This window comes from Lissotriton vulgaris, chromosome 4_1, assembly GCF_964263255.1.
Source record: "Lissotriton vulgaris chromosome 4_1, aLisVul1.2, whole genome shotgun sequence".
Lineage (NCBI taxonomy): Eukaryota > Metazoa > Chordata > Amphibia > Caudata > Salamandridae > Lissotriton > Lissotriton vulgaris.
The window spans coordinates 68,711,724-68,738,976 of NC_141691.1; the positions used below are offsets into that span (position 1 = coordinate 68,711,724).

The 27,253-nt window shown below is 44.0% G+C and overlaps 1 protein-coding gene across 1 annotated transcript in view; it reads left to right on the forward strand.

The window, feature by feature from the left end:
• Positions 1-208: 208 nt before the first annotated feature.
• Positions 209-27,253, forward strand: part of LOC147718384 (tumor necrosis factor ligand superfamily member 13B-like) — a 421,739-nt gene continuing 394,694 nt past the window's right edge. Inside the window, exon 1 of the mRNA XM_086918333.1 lies at positions 209-482. Coding sequence (XP_086774459.1) covers positions 291-482 — 192 coding nt within the window. The 5' untranslated portion in view covers positions 209-290. The remainder of the gene's footprint in view (positions 483-27,253) is intronic.

Below are 27,253 nucleotides of genomic sequence, written 5' to 3' on the forward strand. Positions count from 1 at the left end.
AGGAGAAGCATGTCCAGTGGGGGGGGGGGGGGGGGGGGGGTAAAGGTGGTCCGGTGACTCTTGCACCAGGACATTCATCCTCTGCTCTGAGCATCGGATCCGTCCTGAAGGAAAGAAACAGCAGCGCACGTGGCTCTCCGGACCTGTCAGTGGTGGAGGCAGATACCAGCCACTCCCAGGTTTCATGCGCACGAGGTTCCTCTTCTGAACTGACTCGCCCGGAGCTGATAACGCGGGTGTCCTGTCCTGAGCTCCGCCGTAGGGGCCGAGAGCAGCAGAGGGTGGCCGGCATGAAGCCCCCGCAGGGAGGGCGAGCCACGCAGCAGGCCCTGCTGGCCGTCTCCCTGGCAGCCCTGTCCGTCTCAGCCCTTCTGTGGCAGCAGGCCGCCAGCCTGCAGGAAGAGCTCAGGCAGCTGGGACAGTGGATGAGGAAGGCAAACTCGTCTGTGAGGAGCCCACGGCTTCCTGCTGTCCGAGCGCTGGTGAGAGAGAGGCTTTGAAATGCGTCTTCTGCTAATGTCTTAGATGTTGTAGGTTTGGGATGGGAGCCGGTTTGGGGAGTGAGGGATTGCTTCAGTTCTGACACGGTGGCAGACTCATTCTAGTAGTGGGGATTGTACTTTCTCCATTCCACTTTCTCATTTTTTTGTAAATAAAAATCAATGCATTATTTTATTTTATTTTTTTTACAAATCGGATGGCAGCATATTATAAATAAGTCTTGAGTTGCTTTACTTTAGTTTTATATGCGAAGTTTGCCATTTTTAGAAAGTGGAAATAAACTCAATAGGGGAAGACCTATTTGTTAATTGATTGTATTTGTATTTTTCATAATTGTAAATTGTGTAGTGCAATAACATTAAAAAACATATATGTTTTTACACAATTAAATTTAAACATAACAAAATAAAAGCTCACACCACATCTCCAGAATAACAGACAAACCATTTTGTTTGCAACTTTTACAACAATATAACTTTGGCAGCTATTGCTTCGATCTGTTGAGGCCTGGAAGGTTACACGTGTATCTTCGGTTTGTTTGGTAGTTGAACGTCCACTGCTGGTCTCCGGAGTCCAGTGGAGAGACAGTCCTAGCCCGGTTTTAACTTTGGTTGAGACTATGGCTTGTGGTTTCCTGGGAATACAAATGTGTGTCCTAAGTGCTCCATCAGGAGTGCTTCATTGATATTATATGCATTGAATATCTCGGCTGATGTGCGGGACCTCTGGTGCACTCTTACCAACAGAAACTTTGATTATTTTTTTATAACCCTAGATTAAGGAAACGCTACTCGCATTTAGGGGCAGATTTACAAAAAAGTGAGTCTCTTTTCCTGCGCCACCCTGACAAACCCTTGCACCACCATGGTGGCGCCGTATTTACAATATGGCGTACCATGGCGCAAGGATTAACAGATGCATCAGAAATTCTGAAACATCTGTTGGCCCAAAAGTCATGCATTGCTGGAGTTGTGTCGCAAGCACGACGCAACTCCAGCAATGTATTTTGAGGCCTATACTTAGGTGCACAGACAAAATATCGACTCCAAAATATCGAATGGACAAAATATCGAGTTAAAAATATCGACAACAATAAAATATCGATAACAAAAATATCGTTGGTCAAAATATCGAATAAAATAATGATAAAAAAATATCGAGTACAAAAATATCGACTCAAAAAAATCGATATGTAGAAAAAAAGTAAATTTTTTTTTTATTATTAATAGTAATATAAATTGTAGTTAATGTTTAGGAGCGGGATGTTGGGTTAATAGGGGATAAGGGTGGGGAGTAATTTAATAATAATTAATTAATTAATATATGTTTGTAAATATTTTTAAGTAATCATTAATTGGTAGTTAATTAATATTAATTAGTTAATTAATATAATTTTGTACATATTTTTAATTAGTAATTAATTGGTAATTAAATAATATTAATTAGTTAATTACATTAATTAGAGTAATTTATTTATATATATAATTTTTTGTTATTGTTAATGAATTAATTGGGAAAAAATTATAATTATTATTAAATTAATTACAGCTAATGTGCTAATATATTTACTTTATTGTTAATTAATAATTAATTGGTAATTAAATAATATTAATTAATTTTGGGAAAAGGAGTATTTTTAGGGTTCAGGGTCAGTTTTGGGTTTTTGGGTAAAGGGGTATTTTTAGGGTTCAGGGTCAGTTTTGGTTTTTTGGGTAAAGGGGTATTTTTAGGGTTCTGGGTCAGTTTTCAGTTTTTGGGTAAAGGGGTATTTTTAGGGTTCAGGGTCAGTTTTCAGTTTTTGGGTAAAGGGGTATTTTTAGGGTTCTGGGTCAGTTTTCAGTTTTTGGGTAAAGGGGTATTTTTAGGGTTCAGGGTCAGTTTTCAGTTTTTGGGTAAAGGGGTATTTTTTGGGTTCAGGGTCAGTTTTCAGTTCTTGGGTAAAGGGGTATTTTTTGGGTTCAGGGTCAGTTTTCAGTTTTTGGGTAAAGAGGTATTTTTTGGGTTCAGGGTCAGTTTTGGGTTTTTGGGTAAAGGGGTATTTTTAGGGTTCAGGGTCAGTTTTCAGTTCTTGGGTAAAGGGGTATTTTTTGGGTTCAGGGTCAGTTTTCCTTACTGTTGCACCCACTGGATTGGGAATAGTAATTTTAACCCCTACGCTATCCAACGCTTTCCCTACGCTTGCACTCTTTGGAGTGGGAATAGTATTTTTTACACTTCTGGTATCGTACGGTAATATAATAGTATCTTATTTAATTATAGTATGTTACTATATATATATGTTTTAACAAATAAGATTGTAAAAAATTATTTTTATTATTTTCATTTATTATTTAATTATTATAAGTTAATTTAAGTATTTTTAAGTATATTTTAGTAATTAAATTTGAATATTAATTTAATTTAACACTGTTTTTAATAAAGTCGATATTTTTTACAACTATATTATTGTAAACGATATTTTGTACTCGATATTTTTGTACTTACCTGTTTGTAGATACAAACTCGATATTTTGACTGTCGATATTTTGTCCACGATATTTTTGCAAGTCGATATTTTGTCCCTCGATATTATTTCAGTGATCCCTATACTTACTGTACTGCGTCACTCCTTATGCATGCTTCAAGCATTCGTAAGGTTTTGACGAAGTGGTGTCCTAAAAGTGACTCAGTGAAATCTTGTAGATTTCACAGTGTCACTTTTACGAGGCCTTCCTGCGTGGCGACGCCCACCCTGCATACCTTATACCTGGCGCAGGTATAATGTGACGCAGGGCTTTGCAACGTGACGCATCTCCCTATTTTTTTTTTTAAATATGTTTTTATTGCAGGCAAAATACAAGACTCAGGTTATTACATATTATAGTTCCATTCCTAGTGGTCACGACGTGCCAATCTTCCGGCAGTTCTGTACACAGCCCATTAGTCCACATCCCGGAGGCCGGGCGGCGTGTTTCAGAATAAATTAAAGGGCGTCGAGCAATAGACCATCGTAGCCATGTAGTAGGGGGACCCTGTGCCTGCTTTTCCTTTTATAAACAATCCTCCCAACATATATCCCCCCCTCCCCAACAACCAACGTCGCAGTATTGAATATTAACACCCCCCCACCCCCGCCCGGTCCCCGCCATCGGTGCATCACTATTGGGACAGTCGTTGTGGATCTGGAGCATCGGAGTCGTCAGTTAAGAAATCATGCAGTGTACCTGTTGTGTTACGGGGATGTAGTCCGGTCCTTGTCTCAGTCTTCCGAATCGCTTCGTGTATCATAGTCGCGTAAAGCTTGCACCAGGGCCTCCCATGCATGCGCACTCTCTAAAGCTCTATCGTTCTGCTGCCACCGCGCCTTTTGGAATCTCAAGGTGCTCTCCTCACCAGTCCATTTAAGGAACTCATTGCACCATTTAGCATCCGCTGGACCCGTTCGAGCCTTCCAGTGTCGTGTGATTTCACGTTTCACTAGTATAAGTCCCATATCTATGAATTTACTTGTGACTTTGTTTTTAGTCAAGTCAAGTCAAGTCAGAAGATTTGTATAGCGCGCTACATACCCAGAGGGTCTCAAGGCGCTTGAAGAAGGGTGGGGAGTTACTTGTCGAATATCCACGTTTTGAGTTGCTTTCTGAATGCTAGGTGGTTCTGAGTAAGGCGAAGGTGAGTGGGAAGTGAGTTCCAAGTTTTTGCTGCTAGGTAGGAGAAGGATCTACCTCCCATGGTGGTTTTGTTGATGCGAGGTACAGTGGCAAGGGCTTGGTTGGAGGATCGTAGCTGGCGGGAGGGGGTGTAGAAGGATAGTCGTGTGTTGAGGCATTCGGGTCCGATTTCGTAGAGTGCTTTGTGTGCGTGGGTAAGGAGCCGGAAAGTGATCCTCTTATTGACGGGGAGCCAGTGGAGGTTTTTCAGGTGATCAGAGATGTGTTCTTTACGCGGGATGTCTAATATGAGCCTGGCTGAGGCGTTCTGGATGCGTTGTAGTTTTTTCTGGAGTTTTGCGGTGGTGCCGGCGTAGAGGGTGTTTCCGTAGTCCAGTCGGCTCGTGACCAGAGCGTGGGTGACTGTTTTTCTAGTTTCGGTAGGGATCCAGCGGAATGTTTTTTTGAGCATGCGAAGAATGTTGAAGCAAGATGAAGAAACGGCGTTGACTTGTCTGTTCATCGAGAGTGAGGAGTCCAGAATGACGCCCAGGTTCCGTGCGTGGTCCGTCGGGATGGGTGCTTTTCCAAGGGCCTCTGGCCACCAAGAGTCGTCCCAGGCGGAGGGGGAGGTACCTAAGATGAGGACTTCTGTTTTGTCTGAGTTCAGTTTCAGACGGCTGTGCTTCATCCATTCGGCTACTTCTTTCATTCCTTCGTGTAGGTTGGTTTTGGCCGTGTTAGGGTCTCTGGTGAGTGATAGGATCAGTTGAGTGTCGTCGGCGTAGGAGATGATGTTGAGGTTATGTTGGCGTGCGATGGCCGCGAGGGGGCTCATGTAAACGTTGAAGAGGGTGGGACTGAGTGAGGACCCTTGAGGTACGCCGCAGATGACTTCGGTAGCCTCTGACTTGAATGGTGGAAGGCGGACTCTCTGGGTTCTTCCGGAGAGGAACGAGGTGATCCATTCCAGTGCTTTTCCTTGGATTCCGATGTTTTTGAGGCGCTGTAGAAGGGTGCTATGGCAGACTGTGTCGAAGGCTGCGGAGAGGTTGAGGAGGATGAGGGCGACTGTGTCTCCATTGTCCAGTAGAGTTCGAATGTCGTCTGTTGCTGCGATGAGGGCGGTTTCTGTGCTGTGCTTGGCTCGGAAGCCGGACTGTGAGGAGTCGAGGGATTTGTTTGTTTCGAGGAATGCGGCGAGCTGGTTGTTGACAGCTTTCTCGATGACTTTGGCCGGGAATGGAAGGAATGAGATAGGGCGGTAGTTTTTGAGTTCGGTGGGGTAGCTGTGGGTTTCTTCAGGAGGGCGCTGAGTTCGGCATGTTTCCAGCTTTCCGGGAAGGTTGCGGAGTTGAGGGAGCAGTTGATGACGTCTCGGAGGTGCGGTGCAATAATGGAGTCTGCTTTGTTGAAGATGTGGTGAGGGCAAGGGTCAGTGGGGGATCCTTAGTGGATAGAGTTCATCAGACGGATGGTGTCCTCAGTGGAGATTGGCTTCCAGTTATTGAGGATGTTCAGGGGAGGTGGGGGTCCTGCAGGGGATTGGGTGGTTTGGTCTCCGGGTTGGTTGTCGAAGCTGTTGTGGATGTCTGCAATTTTGTTGTGGAAGAATGAGGCTAGGGAGTCGCAGAGGGCTTGAGAGGGGGTGATGTCGTTGGAGTTGGCTGAGGGGTTGGTAAATTCCTTGACGATGTTGAATAATTCCTTGCTGTTGTGGGCGTTGTTATCTAGACGGTCCTTGAAGGCTGCTTTCTTGGCATTTCGGATTAGTTGGTGGTGTATGCGGGTGGCGTTTTTGAAGGCGTCCTTGGTGCTGGTGGTTGGGTCTTTTTTCCAGGTCTTCTCGAGGGAGTGACAGAGTTTCTTGGATTTCTTAAGGTCATCGTTGAACCAGGAGGCCTTCTTGCTGCCTAGTTTGATTTGTCATTTTTTCAGTGGTGCTAGGATGTCGGCGCTGTTGGATAGCCATTGGGTGAGGTTGGTGGCTGCTTGGTCTGGGTTTGAGGAGTGGGCGGGGGGCTTTTGAAGAAGCGATGAGGAGATCTGGTCGATGGTGATTTTGTTCCAGTTTCTTTGCAGAGTGGGGGTATGCGGGAACCAATGGAGAACCCCAACCGCCATGTCAAACTGTAATTCACACTCTGTCACTTCGTTAAGAGTATCCCCCACCGATTTCCAATAAAGGGTCAAGCTAGGGCAGGTCCATAACATCGTGACGCCTCTCCCTATATTCGTTATGTTGTAAATAGGCCACATTGTTTGCGCCGCCATTGAGTCAAAAAAAGTGACGCAATGGCAGCGCAATAAGGCGCAAAGGGCTTGTAAATCTGCCATTTAGATTTTAAAAATGGCACTGTTTATTTAAGGAAGTCGATAGCCATACTGCCCCATAATGCACTGCAGTGACAGGAGGAGGCCAGTTTTCATAAGAGAAAAACAAATGTGGCTTCGGATATCTTAGACCTCACTCCACAGCCTAGGGTAACTTCTTGTTACTCTCTGAGGTGGACTTGCATCTTGGCCATCTTTTCATCTTTCTTATTGGTGCCTGAAGTCTACCTTCATTGTTAGTGTAGTGCCTCTCCTGTGGGAGGAAGCGGAAGGGTCCCTCCTCATCGTTCGTCTGCCTGAGTGTCAACTATCCAAGACTGTCCGCTCTCCCACAACATATTGAGCGAACATTTAAACCAAGGGAGGGGATCGGGCAGTAAGGGAGGCCTGCAGATTTCACCAACGTGTATGATGTTTCAGAATCTGGCTCAGAGTCTGTCTTCTATGTTGTCTAGTGGTTCACAATCCCAGGTTAGAAAAGGTGAACGCGTTTCTTCTGAGGGGTGATCAGTAAAACCGTTATTATCACAATTTCTGCCATTCTCAGCCTGTTTTCTGAGCATCGTTGTGTTTGCCATCACGATGCAGTGTAACAACGAACACTGTAGAAAACTATATTGATTAATGGGGCGCGAGAAAGGCCTTTGCCTTGATATTGGAGGACGATGACCTCCCACAAAGTAAGAACAATAGAGGTCTTATCAAGTAAGAAGGTTTCCGTGAGGTATCCCAAGTTAACCCTTGGTACCTTGGCATTCCTTGGAGGTGGCAACATGGTAAAATGGTTGAGAACGGCTGCACATTGTTAGGTCAGTCACAGTTTCCATTGAAAAGGATGTTTTGTTATTTGCCTATAACCTTGGTCCCCGTAAAGATATCTGCACCGAACTTGGCACTTACTGGACAGCTAATTTCCCACATGACAAAGTTCATGCATTTCTTTGTAGCTGGAAAAATAGTTAAGAGGGTAAAAAAAATGTGCTTTCCCATTTTAGCTCTTATAGGACATTTTGGTCACTCCTACAACCAAACCTGCTGAATGAACTTACACTTTAAACTTGGCATGAAAGTAGACCTTTACTCAAAGTTTAGTTTTGTTGGTTTGTTGTAGATCTGTCCAGTAGTTTATGAAATAATAGTGTTTAAAATATGTCAAGTGGGCTTCAAAGATTTAGCACTTTTGTATATCTTGCCTCTCTTAAAACCAGAGACGGTATTCAGACGGTCCACGAACCCAGTACACAGACTGTCCGTGAACTAAATAAAATAAAATGAAGACCTCCCTTTGGGAGAGGGAGCTTTTTGCTTCTGTTGTGTATTACTGGGCTGCCATCTCAGAACTGACACCACTGACCAAAAAACTCAGATTCCCTGGCTGTACAAGAAAAATAGTTCTTGAGATAAAAAATTATATTTACCTTTTTGCCACAGTATTGAAAAAAGTAAAATATAAAAAGCAAACAAATAAAAAAATATCCCTTCCCAAAAGAAAGCCCCCCAAAACAGAAAGAAAGGTTCAATAAAAAGAAAAAACTTGCTTCACTTGGGTGTCAGGGATAGCTGCCTGAGGTCGGATGGCCAGGTCCTGAGCCAGCGCCCCTGCCCACAGCCAAAGACTTTTCAAAGGCTTTTCAAAGTGGGTGTTGACAGCCCACGGTGGGATGGGTACAGGGCTTGGCTTAAGGACAAATCATTTGATGGATCATCACATGTATACTTCATTCAGTAACCTACCATTTCCAGGAAGGGACGTTTGTTGATACTGATCTGATTGCATGAAGTATTGAGATGCTGGAAGGGGAGGCAGGACGGTGAATGACTGCTATTTGGGACTGACCGCCATTTTTGGGTGCCCGAAAGCGGGGAAAGACCCGCACTGTAAGGCAGGTCGAGTGGCACCACTGGTGGGTAACTTCTTTTCAAGCACTGACATTGGGTGTCAGTGTAATTGGCTTAATAAAATTACCATTTAGGTAATTACACTGTCTGTGCCCTAACAGCGCTGGACAGTACAGGAATTCCTCATACCATATGTCTGTGCGTGTATAAGGGGGTGTAGGCGGATGCACGTATGTGTGTGTGCACGTGTATGAAAGACTGTTCACATTTGTGTGTGTTTGTGCATGTCTGTGGGTGTGATGGTGTGGACATGTATTTGGGTGTTTTTTGTTTTAGAGCATATTATTCTATGTGTGCTGTTTGTGCGCACAGATGTTTCTGCATGTGTGCTTATGTCTGTGCGTCTGATGGTGTGTGCATGTATTTGAGTGATTTTGTATTAGAGCATGGGATTGTATATGTGCGTGTGAATGTTTCTGTATGTGTGCCCTCTGTTCGCATATGAGAGTGTGTGCGCAAATTTGTTGTGTGCTTTTGCATATCTGTGCGTGTGATGGTGTGTGTGCGTGGGCATGTATTTGTGTGTATGTTCTTGGTTTTTTTTTAACTGGAGCATGTGATTGTATGTGTGCTTGTATTTTTGATAGTTTCTGTATGTGTGTTTGTGAGTGTATGAGAGTGAGCGCATTTGTGTGTGCTTGTGCATGTCTGTGCATGTGATGGTGTTTGCGTGTGCATGTATTTGGATGTTTTTGTATTAGTGCTTGGGATTTTATGTGTGCTTGTGTTCTTGGATGTTTCTGGCTATGTGCGTGTCTGTGTGCATCAGTGTGCATATGAGAGTGTGTGCTCACATTGGTGTGTGCTTATGCATGTCTGTGCTTGTGATAGTGTGTGCACGCTGGATTTGTTATTTTCTGGCGGCCGCTGTCCTGGATATTGACTTTAACTGCCTAATGCCTAACCTTAGGATGTCTACCAGTGTACCGTACAGTCCCCTGCCTGACCCCAAGATGGCTTACTTAGTGGACCCCTACACGGTGTTTTACTTCCCTGGGACAACAATTGGACATTGACCAGACCTTGAACCTATCCCCTAACCTGCCTACACATCAGGACTTGGAACCTGCGGAACTTACCCCAGACTGTGGAGACCTAGCGATTTGGCTGACACCCGGTGGAGATACCATATAGCTAAAGAGGAGATGGGTTGTGGACTCCCCCTCCCTGCCGTCACCTACCCAGCCGGACCTTGGGCGAATTTTCCCCTCGTCTCTATGTCCTATCTTCCTCCTACCCCTTTACCCTATCCCCTTACCCTTCCTTGCTCCATTCACCTTGTCCCCTATGTTCTTTAAATGCTTTTCTTGATACTTATGTAACTTTTAACGGATGTAAATTGCAACATTATTGTCCCTCATGTAAAGCGCTCTGATTCCATCTGGTCTACACAGCGCTATATAATAACTCATTAATTAATTTTGTTCCCATTTAGTACTCTTTCTCTCTTTGTCTTCCTCCCTAGCTCCTATCCACTCTCCCCTGAATCTCTCACATTGCCTCCTAGTCTCCCTTGCCCCCTTTGACTAAGCACTCCCTCTCCCCTTGTTGGGGAAAGATCCAATATTTATACTCTGGAGGAGCCACCCACAGCTGAGGTATGGTATGGCACCCCATGCCAAAGCACTCCCTCTCCCCTTTTTGGGGAAGGATCCAGTATGTAGGCTTTGGAGTCTCAGAGACCCCTCTGAGAGAGTCCACTGCGTAAAGGGAGCCTTCCACTACAGAGATAGGGAAGTGATACCACTTCTTCTGGGATCACAGCTTACTGGACTTTGGACGTTGCTTTGACTCGTGTACTGGTTTGTGTCCCAGTCACCCTTCCCCTCCTCTTTCCTTGCAGTGTCCTTCACCCTCCCCTCCTCTTTCCCGCCTTCATTACTTGTCTACTTCCCCAGCTCCTTCCCCTTCGCCTAAATCTTTCCCCTTGCCTGCTTTTCCCCTTACGTATTTGTGCTTATTGTTTATCCTGACCGTACAAGTAACTATGTTGCCATGCTCTAATAACTTAGTAACCTTTGTAACGATGTAACCTGTAACTATGATCTGATGCTCATGTAAAGCGCTCTGATACCTCTGGGTCTAGCCAGCGCTATATAAAACCTTTAAAATAAAAAAAATCTGTAAAAAGGGCTCAATCAACAAGCCCTGCAGCAATAAACTGTGGCCCTACTTAGTTGTTTGGTAGTTTTGAAAGGGTGTACACTAAATATCCACTCTTGAAATTTCGGGGATTTGAGTAGAACAATTGGGCTGTAGAAAAAAAAGCCACCGTAGTTGACTGCCTATCACTATTCTTAATTATGGATATGTGTGTAGTCAAAAAAAGTGTATACATCTTTTGCAGAAATACACTTTTGGTAAATTGGATAGATCACAAATTGAGAAATAAAAGTCCAAGTTTTGACTTGTGCATTTTTTACTAAATTAGGACATGTTGGTGAAAGTTTTGCTGGATAATTTAATATCTATGCAGACTACCTTCATGTTTTTAGTGGATACGTAAAGATGCGTCTTTGTGCAGTTGTCATTTTCCATCTATATGAGGGATTTGCAACAAGAATTAGAGTAATTTTGATGGATCCAGTACATAGACAATATTGGGTAGTTAGATCTGACACCAATAGGTCTACAAAGGTAACAGAATGTTTTTCATTCATATATCAATCAATCGATCAATTAAAATAAAAGTAAGGCAAAGACTTTTTCCAGATAGGTATTAAAGTCATAAATTTGAAAGAAATGTAAGTGACCTGGTGCAACAAAATGTCAAATGTATTTGATTTTTATTTGGGATTTCATTTTGATTGTTTAGTCATGTAGAGTACATGCAGAAAGATCCAGACAAAATTATTTCGGTGATAAAGGTATTCATTTTTTCCTCTTTGGGCAAACAAAGAAATTATATAATTACACAAATGAATAACACTAAAATGTCACCTGTTATGCTATATTGAGTACACGATTTCTATGCTGGTGTTACAAAAAGGTTAATGTATTCAAGGCAGATTTTGGGGAAATATTCTTTTAGTTCAAAATATTTTATTGAAAATGTTTCATAATAAACATACAAAAAAGAATAACATTGCAAAAGATTTAGTAAAATACTAAAGATACAACATTTGCTAATTCATTATCAATAATGAAGATACATTTATGCATAGAAAACTTAAAAAGGGGGAAAGGAAGGAAAGGGAACATATAATAGCAAATACTTAATAGTTGATAAATAGAACTACTATACAATATCAATTTATATAGTAATAAAACAATAAAGGAGAGAAGCAATACATATACTATTAATTAGATAAATAGATATCAATAGGAGTCCAAAATAGATGATAAGAAATAGAATTCTGACAAACCCCAGATAAGGATAACTGTGCACCTCTTCTTGAAAAAATAACACAAGACCATCAAGCATGAACTGATAACTTTGAAACATCTTTCCAACAAAAGGAAATTGATTTTAACGCAGCGGAAATTAAGAAGTTAAAAAGTTTACATTCAAGTTCACTTAAATCTTGCGACAAGGTTACATATTTGCACAGTGGTGGTTCTTATATATGGGCGGAGGGGCTACGCCCCGTCCTTTTTCTGCTCCCTAGTTGTGCTTTTTTATTCTTCAAATAACTGAAAGTAAAACAATCATTTCTGCGAGTAAACTGCCTCAGGCTATCTGCCTCGCAGACATTGACTTCAGGCATGAGGCAGCGTTCGCAAGTCATGTTTATGGCTGGCATAAATCACGCACTGTGAGCATGCGCCAGCTTTCCGAGATTTGCCGGGCTGATGAACTCAGAGCCCTGAGGCTTGTGACGTTACCAGCTCGGCAATGCCATTGTATTACTTTCTGAAGGACCTCCCCCGCCAATAGAGTTAGCCCTGGGTGCTGTCTGCTTCAGCTCTGCAGAGGCCAGGGCTACACGTCAATCACACTTCACCAAGCCTCGCTGTCACCCCCACCCTACCCTGCCCTGTGACCAATCAGACAAGGGCCCTGTGACCAATCAGACAAGGGCGGGCTAAAGTGAACAGAAAGAAGCTGCGCCATGAATCCTTGCTTTCACCTCTGGTAAGTGAAAATTAAAGTTACATATTTCCAGAATAAAGTCGTGTTTAAAATGCATGCGCCTGTTTTATTTCACAGCAAGCTATAAGTGATTAGCAGTTTGTAACTGTGTTCGTTCGTGCCTTCCTGTCAGGCATTAGTTTGTGGCTGGAAGCCCGAAGTTTATGATTGCTCCCTTAAACCATAAGGGGTCGTAAACTGTAATTAGCATTTAATTGCAGGCAAGCCTTGATCACAATATTTGGTGAATAAAGACGGTTGCACACCAGCACACAACATCAGCTGGCCGCTTGGAGGGCTGGGTTGAGCAGCAGAGTATACGTGGGACTGACAGAGAGCGGAATTCTAGGGCTTGGATTCCAGCTGATAGCAATAGTAGTCCTCTACGTGACATTCCTTCATTTCGTCTTTCGAGTGGCATTGCTTAGTCGAATAGCAGCATAGCTGTTTTTAATGGTCTACTTTCTGCAATACACTATCCATAATAAAAGCAGTGTCCATTACCCTCTCCTATTGTAAACACCGCTCAATACAGTGCACATGGCAGCTTTACATTGGTGATATAGATAGAGCTGTCCTGTGCTAGACTACTCCCTGTTATGCTGTTTGGGGGATTTTATGAAGCACAATTTACTCCCCCTGAAAAGGTTTCTTGAGGCTGTAAAGGGAAAAAGTACAGCTACTAAAAAGGTGATGGAAAAGGCTTACGATGACAAATGCAATTTGGTAGTTTACAACATTTCAGAAGGGATGAATCATTGCTGTTATCCCTATCGGTTGTTGCGGTCTCCTGTCTGTTGGCATGCCCTGCCCGTGTTTGTGCTGCTGTGTCTGTTGCACTAGCCTGCATATTGTTGTAACAATCTGGTTGTTGCAGTGTGCTGTCTGTGTTTAATCAGCCCTGACTCTGTTTGCACTCCCCTTTTTCTTGCGCTGACCTGTTTCTTGTGTTTCTGTGGCATCGACCTCTCATTTATTTTGCCACACTGTATGTTGCACTGCCCTATATATTGTTGCGCCCCCTGGTTGTTGCCCTGAACTGTCAGTTGCTGCGCTGCCACATGTGTTGTTGTGGTGTCATGTCTGTTGCAATATCTAGTCTGTTGCTCTTGCCTCTGTGTTTCTGCTGCACTGTGTTATTGCGCACAGCCCTTCATGTTGCTCTGCCTTTGCATTACCCTGCCCTGTGATGTCTTGCGTTGCCCTGCCTGCTCTCTGGTTCTGCTTATCTGTCTCCTGATGTGCCCTGCATTACCCTGTTCGTTGCACTGCCCTGCCTGCTGCACTTCCCTGTCTGCTGTACTGCCATGTCTGTTGTTACGCTGTCCTGCCTCTTACACTGCTCTGCATCTTGCATCTACACACTGGTTGTTGGAATGTCACCCATCTTGTTGGTCTGCCCTGTCTTTGCACTTCCCTGTCTCTTACTAATCTGTCCTGCCTGTTGGACTGCCCTTCCCCTATTGCACTTCCCTGTCTCTTGTTGTACTGCACTTTCTCATGTTGTGCTTCCCAGTTTTGTTGTGCTGCATTGCTTCGTGTTGTGCAATTGCATTGTAGGTGTGCAGGGAGGCTGTACTGCACTGCAGCAGTGTATGGTGCGGGGCAAATCACTGTAGTTCTCTATGGGCATGGCGCCTGCACTGTGTAGATGGTGTGCTGTGCAGTCAGTGTATAATGTGTACAATGCAGATTGTCTGCCTGTAGCTGTGAGTATGTGGGGCCACTTGGACTTGAGTTGTATGCAAAGAAAAGGTGCAGTATGGCTGCATGTTATGCACCCGCAGAATGTTGAACGTAGTTTACTGTGCGCACAGTGGCATTGTGCCTATGCACGGTTTTTGCAGTGCAGCACTGCAGGTGATACTCTTGACTGCAGCGGTCACTGGCTGCTACTGCCGGGATTGAAGTGCACTTGAAGTGTGCTTGCGGGTACATGCTGTCTGATGTTCCCTTTACCTGTGATTTGCTGTAACAATCTCTTAGACTGCATGAAATAATCCTGCACAGCCCGTGCAGTAATTAATCAGCGCTGACTTAGGGTCAGGAGCTGGTCTGACCATACCTCAGCCCGGGCCAGCTCTCTCCAGAGCCTGCTTCTGAGGTAGAGGATCTGCGCCGATGAGCGAGGAGAGGCCGTCAGAGAGCAGGGAGGAGAGGCCAGTGAAAGGTGACAATCAGAGAGATGGGAACATAAAGTAGGGAAGAGCAGAGGGGAGAGAGAATGGAGAAACTAACAAGAACACAGACAGCAGGAAACAATACGAATGTATTGCTGGCAGCCAAGGCAAAATAAGTGCGTGGAGTGAGGATTAAGTGTCCAGTGCTGTTGTCGGCGGTGGCTCGAGTCCGTGAGTTATTCAGTGTTGAATTTATGATATAGACTTTGTGGAGAGGTGGTGGAATAGCACACCTGTGTTTGTGTGAATTTGTGTGTGTTTAATCAATATTATGTAGGTTTAGTGTGCTCGATGGTGAGAAGGAGCGTGCCCCGCCCCCCCGATTTGAAGAAATACCTAGTATGAGCTCAGGGAAAGCCCTGGGCTACCAAGGGCACAACTGTAAAGGGCTCAATGGCCTCACCAAGATAGTCTGATTGTAAAATTGTCCATCTCCAAATTTGAACCAATGATTTATTTACATTAGTGTATACATCACATGAATAGCAAAGCTAGTATTACTCAATATATATACATCTCCATACAATCTGTATTAGTACATATGTTGAAAGTTTCAAATGACTTATTATTTTGTAAGTGCAAAGTAAAAACATTCAAGTCAACAGATTTTTGTTTTTATCACAAGAATTCTATTTCTGACATGGTTTCCCAATGCATTTCGGGTTCATGCAGAACCCTTCATCAGGGGAATAACAAGAACCATATAAAACAATGAATAATCTTATGACCGTATTTACACAACCAATGTCAAGATCACTCTGTTCAGAGGTACGGCGTAGCAGGACCTACGAGGCAACAATAATATACATATTATATAGAAACATGTCTAATAGAACTTAAAGGTTTACAAGCAAGCATGAAGTGAAACTTAGCTTAGGAGTTACGCTGTGCTAGTGCTCACCGAAAGGTTTGAAAAGGCTAAACCAAAACCTGATAAGAAGAGTGAAAAACTAAAGGGGAAAGTCACCAAGGTTTGGAGGTAAAAGCTCATAAAAGTTATGCTGGAAAAAATGTAGAGATGTATCCCATGCATGAGTGTAACATGTTTATTTCAAGGTGCAGATCCTAGGTAAACAGGTGCATAACGGTCCAAAAGGGCCCTTAAATACTGAGGTGTCAAAGACTCCCAAGAAATGAGTAAGTAAAGGTGAATGGTCTCACCAGTCCGGGTACCCCCGGAGGGAGCACGGTAGATAAAACAGCGAAACATACCATACCACAACTGCGGTACACTATCTAAGAAAAGGTTCAAAGGGTAGCCGGTATGGAGTTTAACACTTCTCTAGCGAGAAGGGAAACACACTGGATAAAATTTCTTGGGACAGTCAGTCCAGGAGGTCTTAGTGACCACTACGAATTGCTATGTTTCCTATAAATGAGTCTTATTTTGTATCAATATAGATAGATTGTACGGGAGCACGCTGTTCTTCTTCTCACTGTCTTGATTTTTAGTATATCTCCTTATACCATATTCTTTTCTACTCACATTGCAGCTGAACTTAGCGACAATGTGACCCCGATGGGGGTTTCAAGGTAATTACGGAGCATAACAGATGTCTGCTGTCCGTCTAGTTTTGCCATCAGGCCTTTTTATTGTGCCCCCTTTTTTTGCTATTTTCATTTATGCTACTACCTATTTTTCATTGTACACTAAACTCCTGTAATTCCACATACTTTTATTGTTTATGTAGTACACCAGTGTCCTCTTATTCTTTTGTGTCACCCGGAGGCGCCCGAGTCCTTTTTTTAGCTCTAATACCCTCACCTAATACAGACTAGCCACACCACGTGATTCACGTGGGTTAATAACGCATTCCCGTCGCCTACGGAATGTTGTCACATGCACTACATTTCTTTTTGTACCAATCTGGTACTGTAGTAGCATTTAGTTGAATTTCCCATACTCACAAAATTTGGAACCTACATCTGTTCTTAAGTTATGGGATCACCACAGTCTGTTTTCCCTTGCAGTCCATTTCTTGTATTCATTTCCGACTTCCGCACCATGTGACTAGGTGGGCGGAGTCGCGTTACCACTTGATCCTCGGTGCAGCCAGAGTGAGACCGGTGAGTTTTTTACTTTCCCGGTCGTTTTTTTCCTTGAATCTTCTTTTCTTCGAGTCAGTACTAACGGAAACTTTTGTTTCCAGGAACCAGTTTCCTCTCTTGAAGCACTTTACTACCCTCCAGTCGGGGGTAAGTTTCGATTTCCTTTCCTCACGTAGTTCGAGGTCATGATCTCTAAGTAGATATTAATCTAGAACTGTGCCTGTTTGTACTTTCACAGGCTTGTTAAATGCTGGTTAGAGGTTCCTACGCTTCAACTTGTTAAATACACGCTATGGATGAAGTACCCTCCTTCGTGAAGGACGGTGTCATTGCTCACATTCAGGTAACGAGGCTATCATAGAGAAACACACTCTTGACAACTTATGTCTTCGCCTCTTACTTAACTGACCTTTTGGTTCCATTTTTTCAGAGAAGTTTTGATTCATCTGATACGCTGTTTTATCTACCGTGCTCCCTCCGGGGGTACCCGGACTGGTGAGACCATTCACCTTTACTTACTCCTTTCTTGGGAGTCTTTGACACCTCGGTATTTAAGGGCCCTTTTGGACCTTTATGCACCTGTTTACCTAGGATCTGCACCTTGAAATAAACATGTTACACTCATGCATGGGATACATCTCTACATTTTTTCCAGCATAACTTTTATGAGCTTTTACCTCCAAACCTTGGTGACTTTCCCCTTTAGTTTTTCACTCTTCTTATCAGGTTTTGGTTTAGCCTTTTCAAACCTTTCGGTGAGCACTAGCACAGCGTAACTCCTAAGCTAAGTTTCACTTCATGCTTGCTTGTAAACCTTTAAGTTCTATTAGACATGTTTCTATATAATATGTATATTATTGTTGCCTCGTAGGTCCTGCTACGCCGTACCTCTGAACAGAGTGATCTTGACATTGGTTGTGTAAATACAGTCATAAGATTATTCATTGTTTTATAGGGTTCTTGTTATTCCCCTGATGAAGGGTTCTGCATGAACCCGAAATGCATTGGGAAACCATGTCAGAAATAGAATTCTTGTGATAAAAACAAAAATCTGTTGACTTGAATGTTTTTACTTTGCACTTACAAAATAATAAGTCATTTGAAACTTTCAACATATGTACTAATACAGATTGTATGGAGATGTATATATATTTGCTATTCATGTGATGTATACACTAATGTAAATAAATCATTGGTTCAAATTTGGAGATGGACAATTTTACAATCAGACTATCGTGGTGAGGCCATTGAGCCCTTTACAGTTGTGCCCTTGGTAGCCCAGGGCTTTCCCTGAGCTCATACTAGGAATTTATGATATAGGCAGCCGAGAATCCGAATTTGGGGCCTCTTACATCCTCTTTGAGAGACTCAAGTCGGCCGGGCCTAGTCAGATCCCACGTGGGACAGCGGCCTGGAGTCCAAACTGTTGATGCTCTGCTACAGACCGAGTCAGCCCTTGCAGCCGTTACCCAACGGGACAAGTAGACACATGCACTGCATTTTGATAACAGAAATGGGTGACAGTGGCGTGATGTCTGCAATGGGCTGCGCTCTGCATAATTCATCCCAAACATGCAACCTGCACAGAACAGAAGGATTTATGAGCAGGCACAGGAAGATGTGTTGGCGCGAGGAAACCTGCATCCTTGATACACATCCTTTGAGTAAAACTGTTCATGCAAATAGGGGCACACCGGGCTAGAAGCCTTATAAGCAGACTTGCAAACAAAGCACCCAAAAAGAGAGGAGAGGGGTTGTGACTGAAGGGGGATGGGAGAGATGGGTAGATTTACAGATATATGACGAAGAGAGGGGTGGCTTCTATAGTTAGACAAAAAAAACTAGCTAGTTAATGCAGATAGACGAACGGACTGATAGCCTCAAGGTGAGAGGACCAACTGAAGGACGGAATAAAGGATATGAAGCGAGTGACGAAAGAGAGAGTGTGACTGAAGAGGACTGAGAGAGAACAAATAGATTGCTAGAGACAGTAGAGAGAAATCAAGAGACAGACACAGAGAGTGAAAGAGGGTGCAAGGAAGAGAAAGACGAACCTAAATAAATATGGATGTAGATAGAGATAAAATGACAGAAAGAGATACAGGCCTAGAAAGAGAGAAAATAGATACTTGGAGATAAAGTCAATGGAAAGACAGGGAGAAAAGAGACACAGAACGCACCTGTAAACCAAAATGTCATGCCTGGTGTGTAATGGAACTAACCTGGATGTAATTGATAACGTAAGAGAGAGAATAGATTTATAAATAAAGCAAGAGAGATGAAGCGAAATTGAAAGAAAGATGAAGAACCAGAATGAGAGAGAGTGAGAGTGTGTGTGTGTGTGTGTGTGTTTGAGAGAGAAGCAATGGATTGTTAGAGAGAACGAGAGAGTGGGGATAAAACAGAGAGAGATGGAGTTAAGCAGAGCCAGAATGAGAGATTGTGGCAGAAAGAGAGAGGGGTATAACGAGTATGTTGAGCTAGAGAGAGAAAAAGAGGAACATAGGAAGTAAGACAGATATGGGTATGAGCATACGTACACAGTTATGTCTACTATAATCAGACACTGGAACAGACCATTGAATCTTGGAATGAAAAGTCTTGTCCCGCTTTGGGGTAACTTAAAATTTTGTCTGCTACAGGAATTTTTAAATATGAGAGAATGTTAATTTGCTTTGGCAAGTCATGCATTGTAGACTGCATTTAGCCCACATTAAATGACACATGGGAGGCCTGCTTTGGCAATGAATTGGATCTGTAATTTCTGAGTTTGAGTTGCATGGTCAATATTTATGTGTCACTTTTCTAGTTATTTAGACTTTTTTTCTGTTTTATACGGTTTCTGCCAATATGTAACCTTGAGCCACAGATTTCATTGATTTTGATTGCAGTGGTTCAGTTTATTTGGTGATTCACAATTCCAATCATGGGTAACACATGGCTTGTTGAACATAGATGAGATGTACTTGCAAATTGCTGGTTTGCGTATTGCATTTCAGGTTTTCAATTTGACCAATCTTTTGACTTCTTACCAATGAAATACGAGTGTCTTCTTGGTCGAGGACCACACTGCTTTTTCTCTTATCTGTCTTGTATCAACTCCCTGCTGGATTATGGGTTGAAAGAAAGCTTGCATAAGCAGCTACCTATGTTATATGATATCTCTTTATTAATGTAATAAATGCACTTTCACAATTGCTTTATTAGCCTTCCTGCTTTCTCAAATTTGCTTGAAAATGCACCATTTGTCCACTGTTTTTTCAAAATATTTTCGGGGGAAAACCCCCCCCGAACCCTCCTTAGGTTGTTCAGGCGCGCTGGCTACGCTCGCACGCTGCGGTGCAGTATGACAATCATTTTACGCCTCACCACTTTCAGATGTCACCAGCCGCCACTGGATTTGCATATTAACAAATTATATGATACGTCTTCTTGAATATTAAGAATCTTTTTAATAATATCCCATACTTCTGTCCAGAATTTGGATATTAAAGGAGAAGTAAAAAGCATATGTTGTAGTGATCCAGGGTGAAAATTACAATGTCAACATGTATCAGATTGAAGAAGTTTAGCGTGAAATAAACGTGATGGAGTCCATAAGGAATTAAATAAAATATAAGAATTAGTTTGGAAAAGTGAAACCAGTAACCATCCAGATATATTAGAAATCCATATATTTTTCCAGGTATCAGTAGATAATGAAAGCGACAATTCATTGTTCCAACACGTTGTAATCATATTTATGTTACTTCTTAGATTGTTGGACTTTTCAATATGGAACAAGGTAGAAGGATTATGTAAACAGGAATGATTAAACCAAATTGCACTTTGTTTTAGAATAAACGCATGATAAAGAAGAAAATCTGGAATACCAAAACCAGCATTACATTTAGACATTTTTAATTTTTTATAACTAATACGTTGTGCTTTGTTATTCTAAAGAAATTTGTAAAGGAGTTTATCAATATCTTTATAACATTATAATGGAAATTGAATAGGGATCATGGCGAGAGTGTAAAATATTTTAGGAGCAATATTAATTTTAATAGATTCCATTCTACCCCACCATGAAAGATGTAATGAAGACCATTTAGACGTTTTACCTTTGATATAATTTAAAACAAAATCCTTGTTTAAAGTTAAGGTTGATCTTATAGAAGAAGAGAATAAAATACCCAGATATTTTAACTTATTTTTTTGCCAAATAATATCATGCATGGGAATCATATCAGGAGTACCAAAAACATTAGAAAGGGAAACATTCCATTTTATTGTATTCAATTTATATTCTGATACCAAAGAATATTTTGTAATTATTTCTATTAAGGAAGGAAAAGAGGACAATGGAGCTCTGATAAATAAAATCACATCATCAGCATATGCTAATTTTTTTAATAATAACATCCTTAACCTTAATTCATTTAATAGTATCAAATTTTCTGATAGAGGCAAGAAAGGGTTTGATACCTATTAAAAACAATAGTCTAGAAAGGGGACATCCTTGACGTGTACCTCTGGAAAGGGAAAATTGAGTGGAAACTTGGCCATTGATAAAAAGACGGGCAGTAGGAGCAAAATATAAAGCTGAAATCATTTTTTTTTAAACGTAGTTTATTGGTTTTTTGTACAAAACATACATAAATCCTTACATAATAGTTGCATTGCATCCGCAAACAATCTATCGAAAACCCCCCAGCAGTTATACATTACATGGTATGATGGTATATTAGCTGTTCGCAATCAGTGCACCGGATGAAACAGAACCTTTTGTAACATAACCCTTTCACTCATTTCTGCTAAAACTATAGCTTCCCTCCCCCTCCCTAACTTCCCATCCCCGACGCAGTCAACCGTATCTGTTCTCCTTTAATATGCGTTCCCAGGAGTGGCTATGTGTTGAGCTATGCGATGTACCTGTCATGGTCCGGGACAATCCCTCTATTAGTTATCTGCCCCTCTCAATCGTCATGTGGCTCGTATTCTTGTAGTGCCTGTACTAGTGCTTCCCATGCCGCCGCTGCTTCTAGCGCTTTATCGTCATTTCGCCTACGCGCCAACTGATATCTTAGCGCGCTTTCTCTGGTGGCCCACTTTAGGAACTCGCCCTTCCATCTTTTGCAGGTGGGACCCACTGTTGCTTTCCAGTGTTTCGTAATTTCTCATTTTGCCAATATAAGTCCCATATCTATAAATTTACTCGTAATCTTATTCTTGGATGTGTGGGGGAACCAGTGTAGTATACTAATGGCCATATCAAACTCCAGTCTCCTCTCCGTTATCGCATTTAGGGTATCTCCCACCTCCTTCCAATAGAGTCCCATCGCTGGGCAGGACCATATCATATGGTCCAATTCTACCCCAGCTCTCGTGCATCTGGGGCATGCGTCTCTTCTACCTTAAAATATTTCCGGATTTTCCCAGGTGTCAAGTATGCTCTGTGGAGTATAAAGAAGTGCACTAGTTGGAACCTTGCATTCCTCGTGCTCTTCCAGGCTCGTCGCACTATATGCATCCAGGCTGTCTCAGGGATATCTTTACCTAAATCAATTTCCCACTTTCCTTTCAATGCATCCAGGGGCGGTAGGCCTTCATTGAGCATTCTAGAGTACAGGCAAGTGATCACCTTAAAGGTCCCTGCCGCCATCATTGTGTACTGGCAGGCCATTGACATCTTAGGTTCCATCAGTCATTCCTTCCAGTGCGCCTGTATCGCTCTAGTTAACGTTGCATGCAACAAGAAACCTCCTCTTGGTAAGTCAAATCTCTCTTGGAGAGTTTGGTAAGGTAGCATAGCCCCATCTTCATACAGGTCTCCTAACATTAGAAATCCTGCTTCCTCCCAAATATGTAATTGTGACCAATCTCCGCCGTGTGGTAACGCCGTCACCATCCCAAGCGGTATCTCGGGCGCATACGGAGGTAACACTTCCGCCCTACGTTGGGAGCGATTCCAAAGCTATATATGAGAGGACGTGGCGTGGTGTTCCTCTACCCCTCTTGTTCTCGGGTCCTCTGAATTCCCGTGCTATTTCTTGTGTGAAGATCTGCAGTTGAGCTGCTAAATAGTAGAGCTCAAAGTCTGGGACCGCCAGTCCTCCCTCGGCCTCAGGTCGTATGAGCGTCGCCTGTGCGACTCTACGCCTGCCTGCACCCCAGAGAAAAGACACTATTAGTGATTTCAGTAATTTAAAAGTGGTGCTAGGTATTCATACTGGCAGCGTTCTAAAATATTATACGAAGCGAGGGAGTGCTATCATTTTCAAGAGGGATATGCGGCCTGCCACCGATAGCGGAAGGGTGGCCCAGAAGGCCATGTTGCCTTTCAGTGCCCTCACGCCGCGGCCCACATTCCCCTCCAGCATGTCCGCTACTGTGTGATATATGTGTACGCCTAGGTATTTCAAGCAGGTGGGTTCCCAGCTCACTGTTCGAACTAAGTTTGGTCTAGTCTCCCCCTGCCTTACCGGGAACAGACATGTCTTGGACCAATTTACTCTCAAGCCCGAGACTTCCCTAAAGTCCGAGAGCAGGCTTTCCTCCCCTGCCATTGCCCTGTCCGCGTCCTCAAGGAAGAGTAGTAGGTCGTCTGCGTAGAGCGATATGTACTGTTGCCCGTCTCTGCTCCCCAGGCCTCCGTAGTGTTTTCCTGTCCGAATCTCAACCGCATGGGGCTCTACTGCCAAGGCGAACAATAACGGGGATAGCGAGCATCCCTGCCTCGTCCCTCGTTCCACTGGATATTGCGATGATATCAGCGACCCTATTCTCACTCTGGCAACCGCCGATGTATACAGTACTTTCGTCGATTGTAGATAGCCCTCTCCTAAGCCAAAACGTCTCAAAACTTTATATAAATACCCCCATTCTAAGCTATCAAAAGCTTTCTCGATATCTACTGACAATATCATTGGCTTTTGCGTGTCTGGGTGATCGTCGTCCAGTAGTCGCATCAATCTCCTGATGTTCGCGGTCGTGTTCCGCATTGGTATGAAACCAGCTTGGTCTTCGTGGACTAGCGTGGTCATGTATTGTAACAATCGGGCCGCCAATATACTGCTCAGTATCTTATAGTCGGTGGTTAACATCGACAGTGGTATACATATGAGGCCGTGTTCTCACTCCCCCTCCCTGGTTTCAACAGTGGGATCACCAGCGCTTCGCACATTGACTGGGGTAACTGTCCTGACTCTCTTGCCTCTTTATAGACTTTCTGAAGCCTCAGCACCAACAGGTCAATATATTTCCCATAAAATTCTATGGGCAGTCCATCTAGCCCCGGAGTTTTGTTGTGGGCCATACGCTTAATGGCACCTCGGATTTCCCCGAGCTCTATGTCTTTACCCAAGTCTTTCGCCTGCTCTTGATCTAGTTCCGGCAAGTTCAAGTCATCCAGGAAAATGTCGATGGCAGGGTCCCCGACCTCTAGTTTACTTTTATAAAGTGCCTCATAATAGTGCTTGAAACACTGCAAAATTTCGTTTTGGGTATGGACCATGTCTCCTCTCTCCGTTTCTAAAGCTAGAATGGGGGAACCTCTCTTTGTGGGGTTGGCCAGCCAGGCCAATAGAGTCCCCGCCTTGTCTTCCTCCGCATGAGCTCTCATCATGTAGGCCTTGTGGTCAAAGCTGCGCAAGCGCTCCACTTCAACTGCTACTGCTTCTTTTGCTACACTAACCTCTTCCTGTAGTTCAGGGTGGCCAGGTCTCGCCATCTCTACCTCTCATAGTTTAGATTCAGCTTTGTCCAGATCGCTTAGGAGTACTTTCCATATTCCCGCATGTTTCCCTATGCAGAGTCCCCTGATGACCACTTTAAAAGCATCCCATTCTGTCGCCCTTGTCGCAGTCGTACCAGCGTTTTCCGCAAAATACTGTGTTATCCCCTCTTCCAGCGCGGCATGGAAAAGCGGGTCATCCAGCACTTCGGGCGCAATTTCCAAGTAGGGACGCAGGAGATCCCAGCCATCCAGTCCATGGTAACTAACAGAGGGTTATGATCTGACATTGTTCTGGTTAGGTATTCAGTTTGCACAATAACTGCCATTACTGTTGGGGAGCATAGCACCGCATCTAATCTTACGTGCAATTCATGCATGCTAGAGAAATAGGAGTAGTCCCGGTCTCCCGGGTGTTGCGCACGCCAGGCATCTATCAGTCCCCAGCGTACCTGCCAATCTAGTCTACCTTTGGTTAAGCGATGTTTCGGGTAATCTGCTAGTGGAGGGTGTGATCTATCTAGGGAGATATCCGCAACGGAGTTGAAGTCCCCCCCCATTACTAGAGGACTCGCAAGATTATGCGCCAGAGCTCCAGACACCCTCGTCAGAAAACTCAACTGATCAACATTGGACGAGTATATACTACAAAAGGTGCTGTCCCTGCCTCTTAGCTTACCTTCAATAGCTACATACCTACCCTCAGGGTCGATTGTTTGCCTATTCACCTGAAAAGGGACCCCCACTCTAATCCAAATCAGTGCCCCCCTAACAAATGCAGAGTATGTGGTGTTCTGCACTTGGCCCCTCCATCTTCGCTGCAGTGCTATCCCTTCAGCCTTTGTTAAGTGTGTTTCTTGGAGTAGTGCAATGTGTATTCCTCTGCGGACTAGATAGGCATGAACCCTATGTCGTCTCGTCATAGTATGAAGCCCCCTCACATTCCAGGTTATACATCTCAAATTAGTTGAATCAGCCATTCTCCCATAGTATCCTGTGCAATCGAAAACATTCCTCTGTTTCTGCGTCAGCGCTGGCCCCGCCCCAACTCCCCCCAACTGTCCCAATCCCCCCACCCCCCCAAGAACAGGACCTAGTAACTCCCATCTAGTTCCCATCCAAACCATGACATCTGTCAAACAGCTGTTAGGCCCAACAGCAGACACTGTGGGCATTCCTTATGGGCAATGAGGGGGGGGGGGGGACTGGTTACCAACGGGTAGCCGCCACCATTCCTCTAAATCGCATTGTCCAACTGAGCCCTCTCTAATCGGGCCCCTCTGATATCCCCCTCCTCCCAACATCACAGGGCCAAACTCTCTCGACAGTTCCCCCCCAGGAGTTTATGCCAGTATCAGGTCTGTAATCCGGCCTTCTCTCCAGGCTGGTTTATCATATTACCCACATTTCCTCAGCTACCTCCCGTTGCCTCCCTCCCCTCCATTCTCATGCCAAACCTGCGATAATGAGTCCGGCAAGTTCAGGGCGGTTCACCATAAGCAGTCCCACAGCCGCCTTAACCTTCGTCCAGCATCCCGTCTGCCGTGGTTGGCGTGACCTTCGGCAGGTGTGTACTGTCCACCTCAGATTGTTCAGCATCTGAGCCATCTTTGTCTTTGTTGGAGTCTGTTCATTCCGGAGATTGTTGGCCTTGTGGGCTCGACAGGCTATCACGGCATCAAGTGCATTTCGTCGTCCCGCCTCTGCTTCCTGCGACAGTGGTCTCTTTAAGCTCCTTTGACAGCGTCAAAGCCTCCTTGATCTCCTTTGATGTAGAAGATCCATGGGAATCCGTGCATTGTGTCCCGTTCCATCTTTACCTGCCCTGTATAGTTCCAACCATGCAGAGGCCTCTTCCGGTGTGTCATAGAAGTTCGTCGAACCATCCACAATGACTCGCAGTCTGGCCGGAAACAGCAGCGAATATTGGAGTCCTTCTACCCTCAGTTCTCTCTTGATAGCTAAAAAGGAGGACCGGCGCCGCTGGGTTTCATATGTGTAATCCAGGAATAGGTTTACCTTGCTGTTTCCCACCTGGTAAGGGCCTTGCATTCGCGCTCTTTGGAGCAGGAGGTCTCTGTCGCGATAGTGTAGCAACCTCGCCACTACTGGCGATGGGGGTTGCCCCTGTTGGGGTGGTCTAGCGGGCGCCCTATGTGCTCTCTCTAGTGTGTAGAAGGTCGATAGGCCCACAGGAGCCACCACCATCTTGAGACAGTCCTCCAGGTACTTCACCATGTCATTCCCCTCTGTTTTTTCCGGTAGTCCCACTATACGGACATTGTTCCGGCAATTGCGCCCTTCCGCATCCTCCGCCCTTTTCTCCAGAGCTCCAACTCGATCCAGAAAATCAGACATAGTGGCCTTGAGGGCAGTCTGCACTGGTCCAGTGGTCTAAAGCGTATCCTCCACCGCTGTCACTCGGATGTACGTTGTTACAACGCATGCTTTTACCACGCATGCCTTTACAACGCAGGTTTTTCAACGCAAGTCGTTACAACGACTTGTGTTGGTGGGTGCTGGATAGTGAATAGTTTAATTTACTATTCCAACTCCAGTCCCCGTGGATAGTAGGGAAGGTGTTGGATGGTAAATTAAACTGTTACCTATCCTAGAGCGCCCCCCCAGCGCAAGTCTTTGTAATGACTTGCGTTGAAAAACCTGCGTTGTAAAGGTACTGCGTGGTAAAAGTTGCATCGTAAAGGATGTTTCCCCTGTCACTCTATCCACAAGTTTGCCATGGTCTGCTCGTAAGAGACCCAGGCCCGTGGCTACCTGCGCTATATCCTGATGTATCGCCGCCTTGGTGTCCACTATCGCCGCCAAGATCTTGTCCAACTGTAGTTGCAGGTGCGGGTCGCATGGGTGGTCCTGC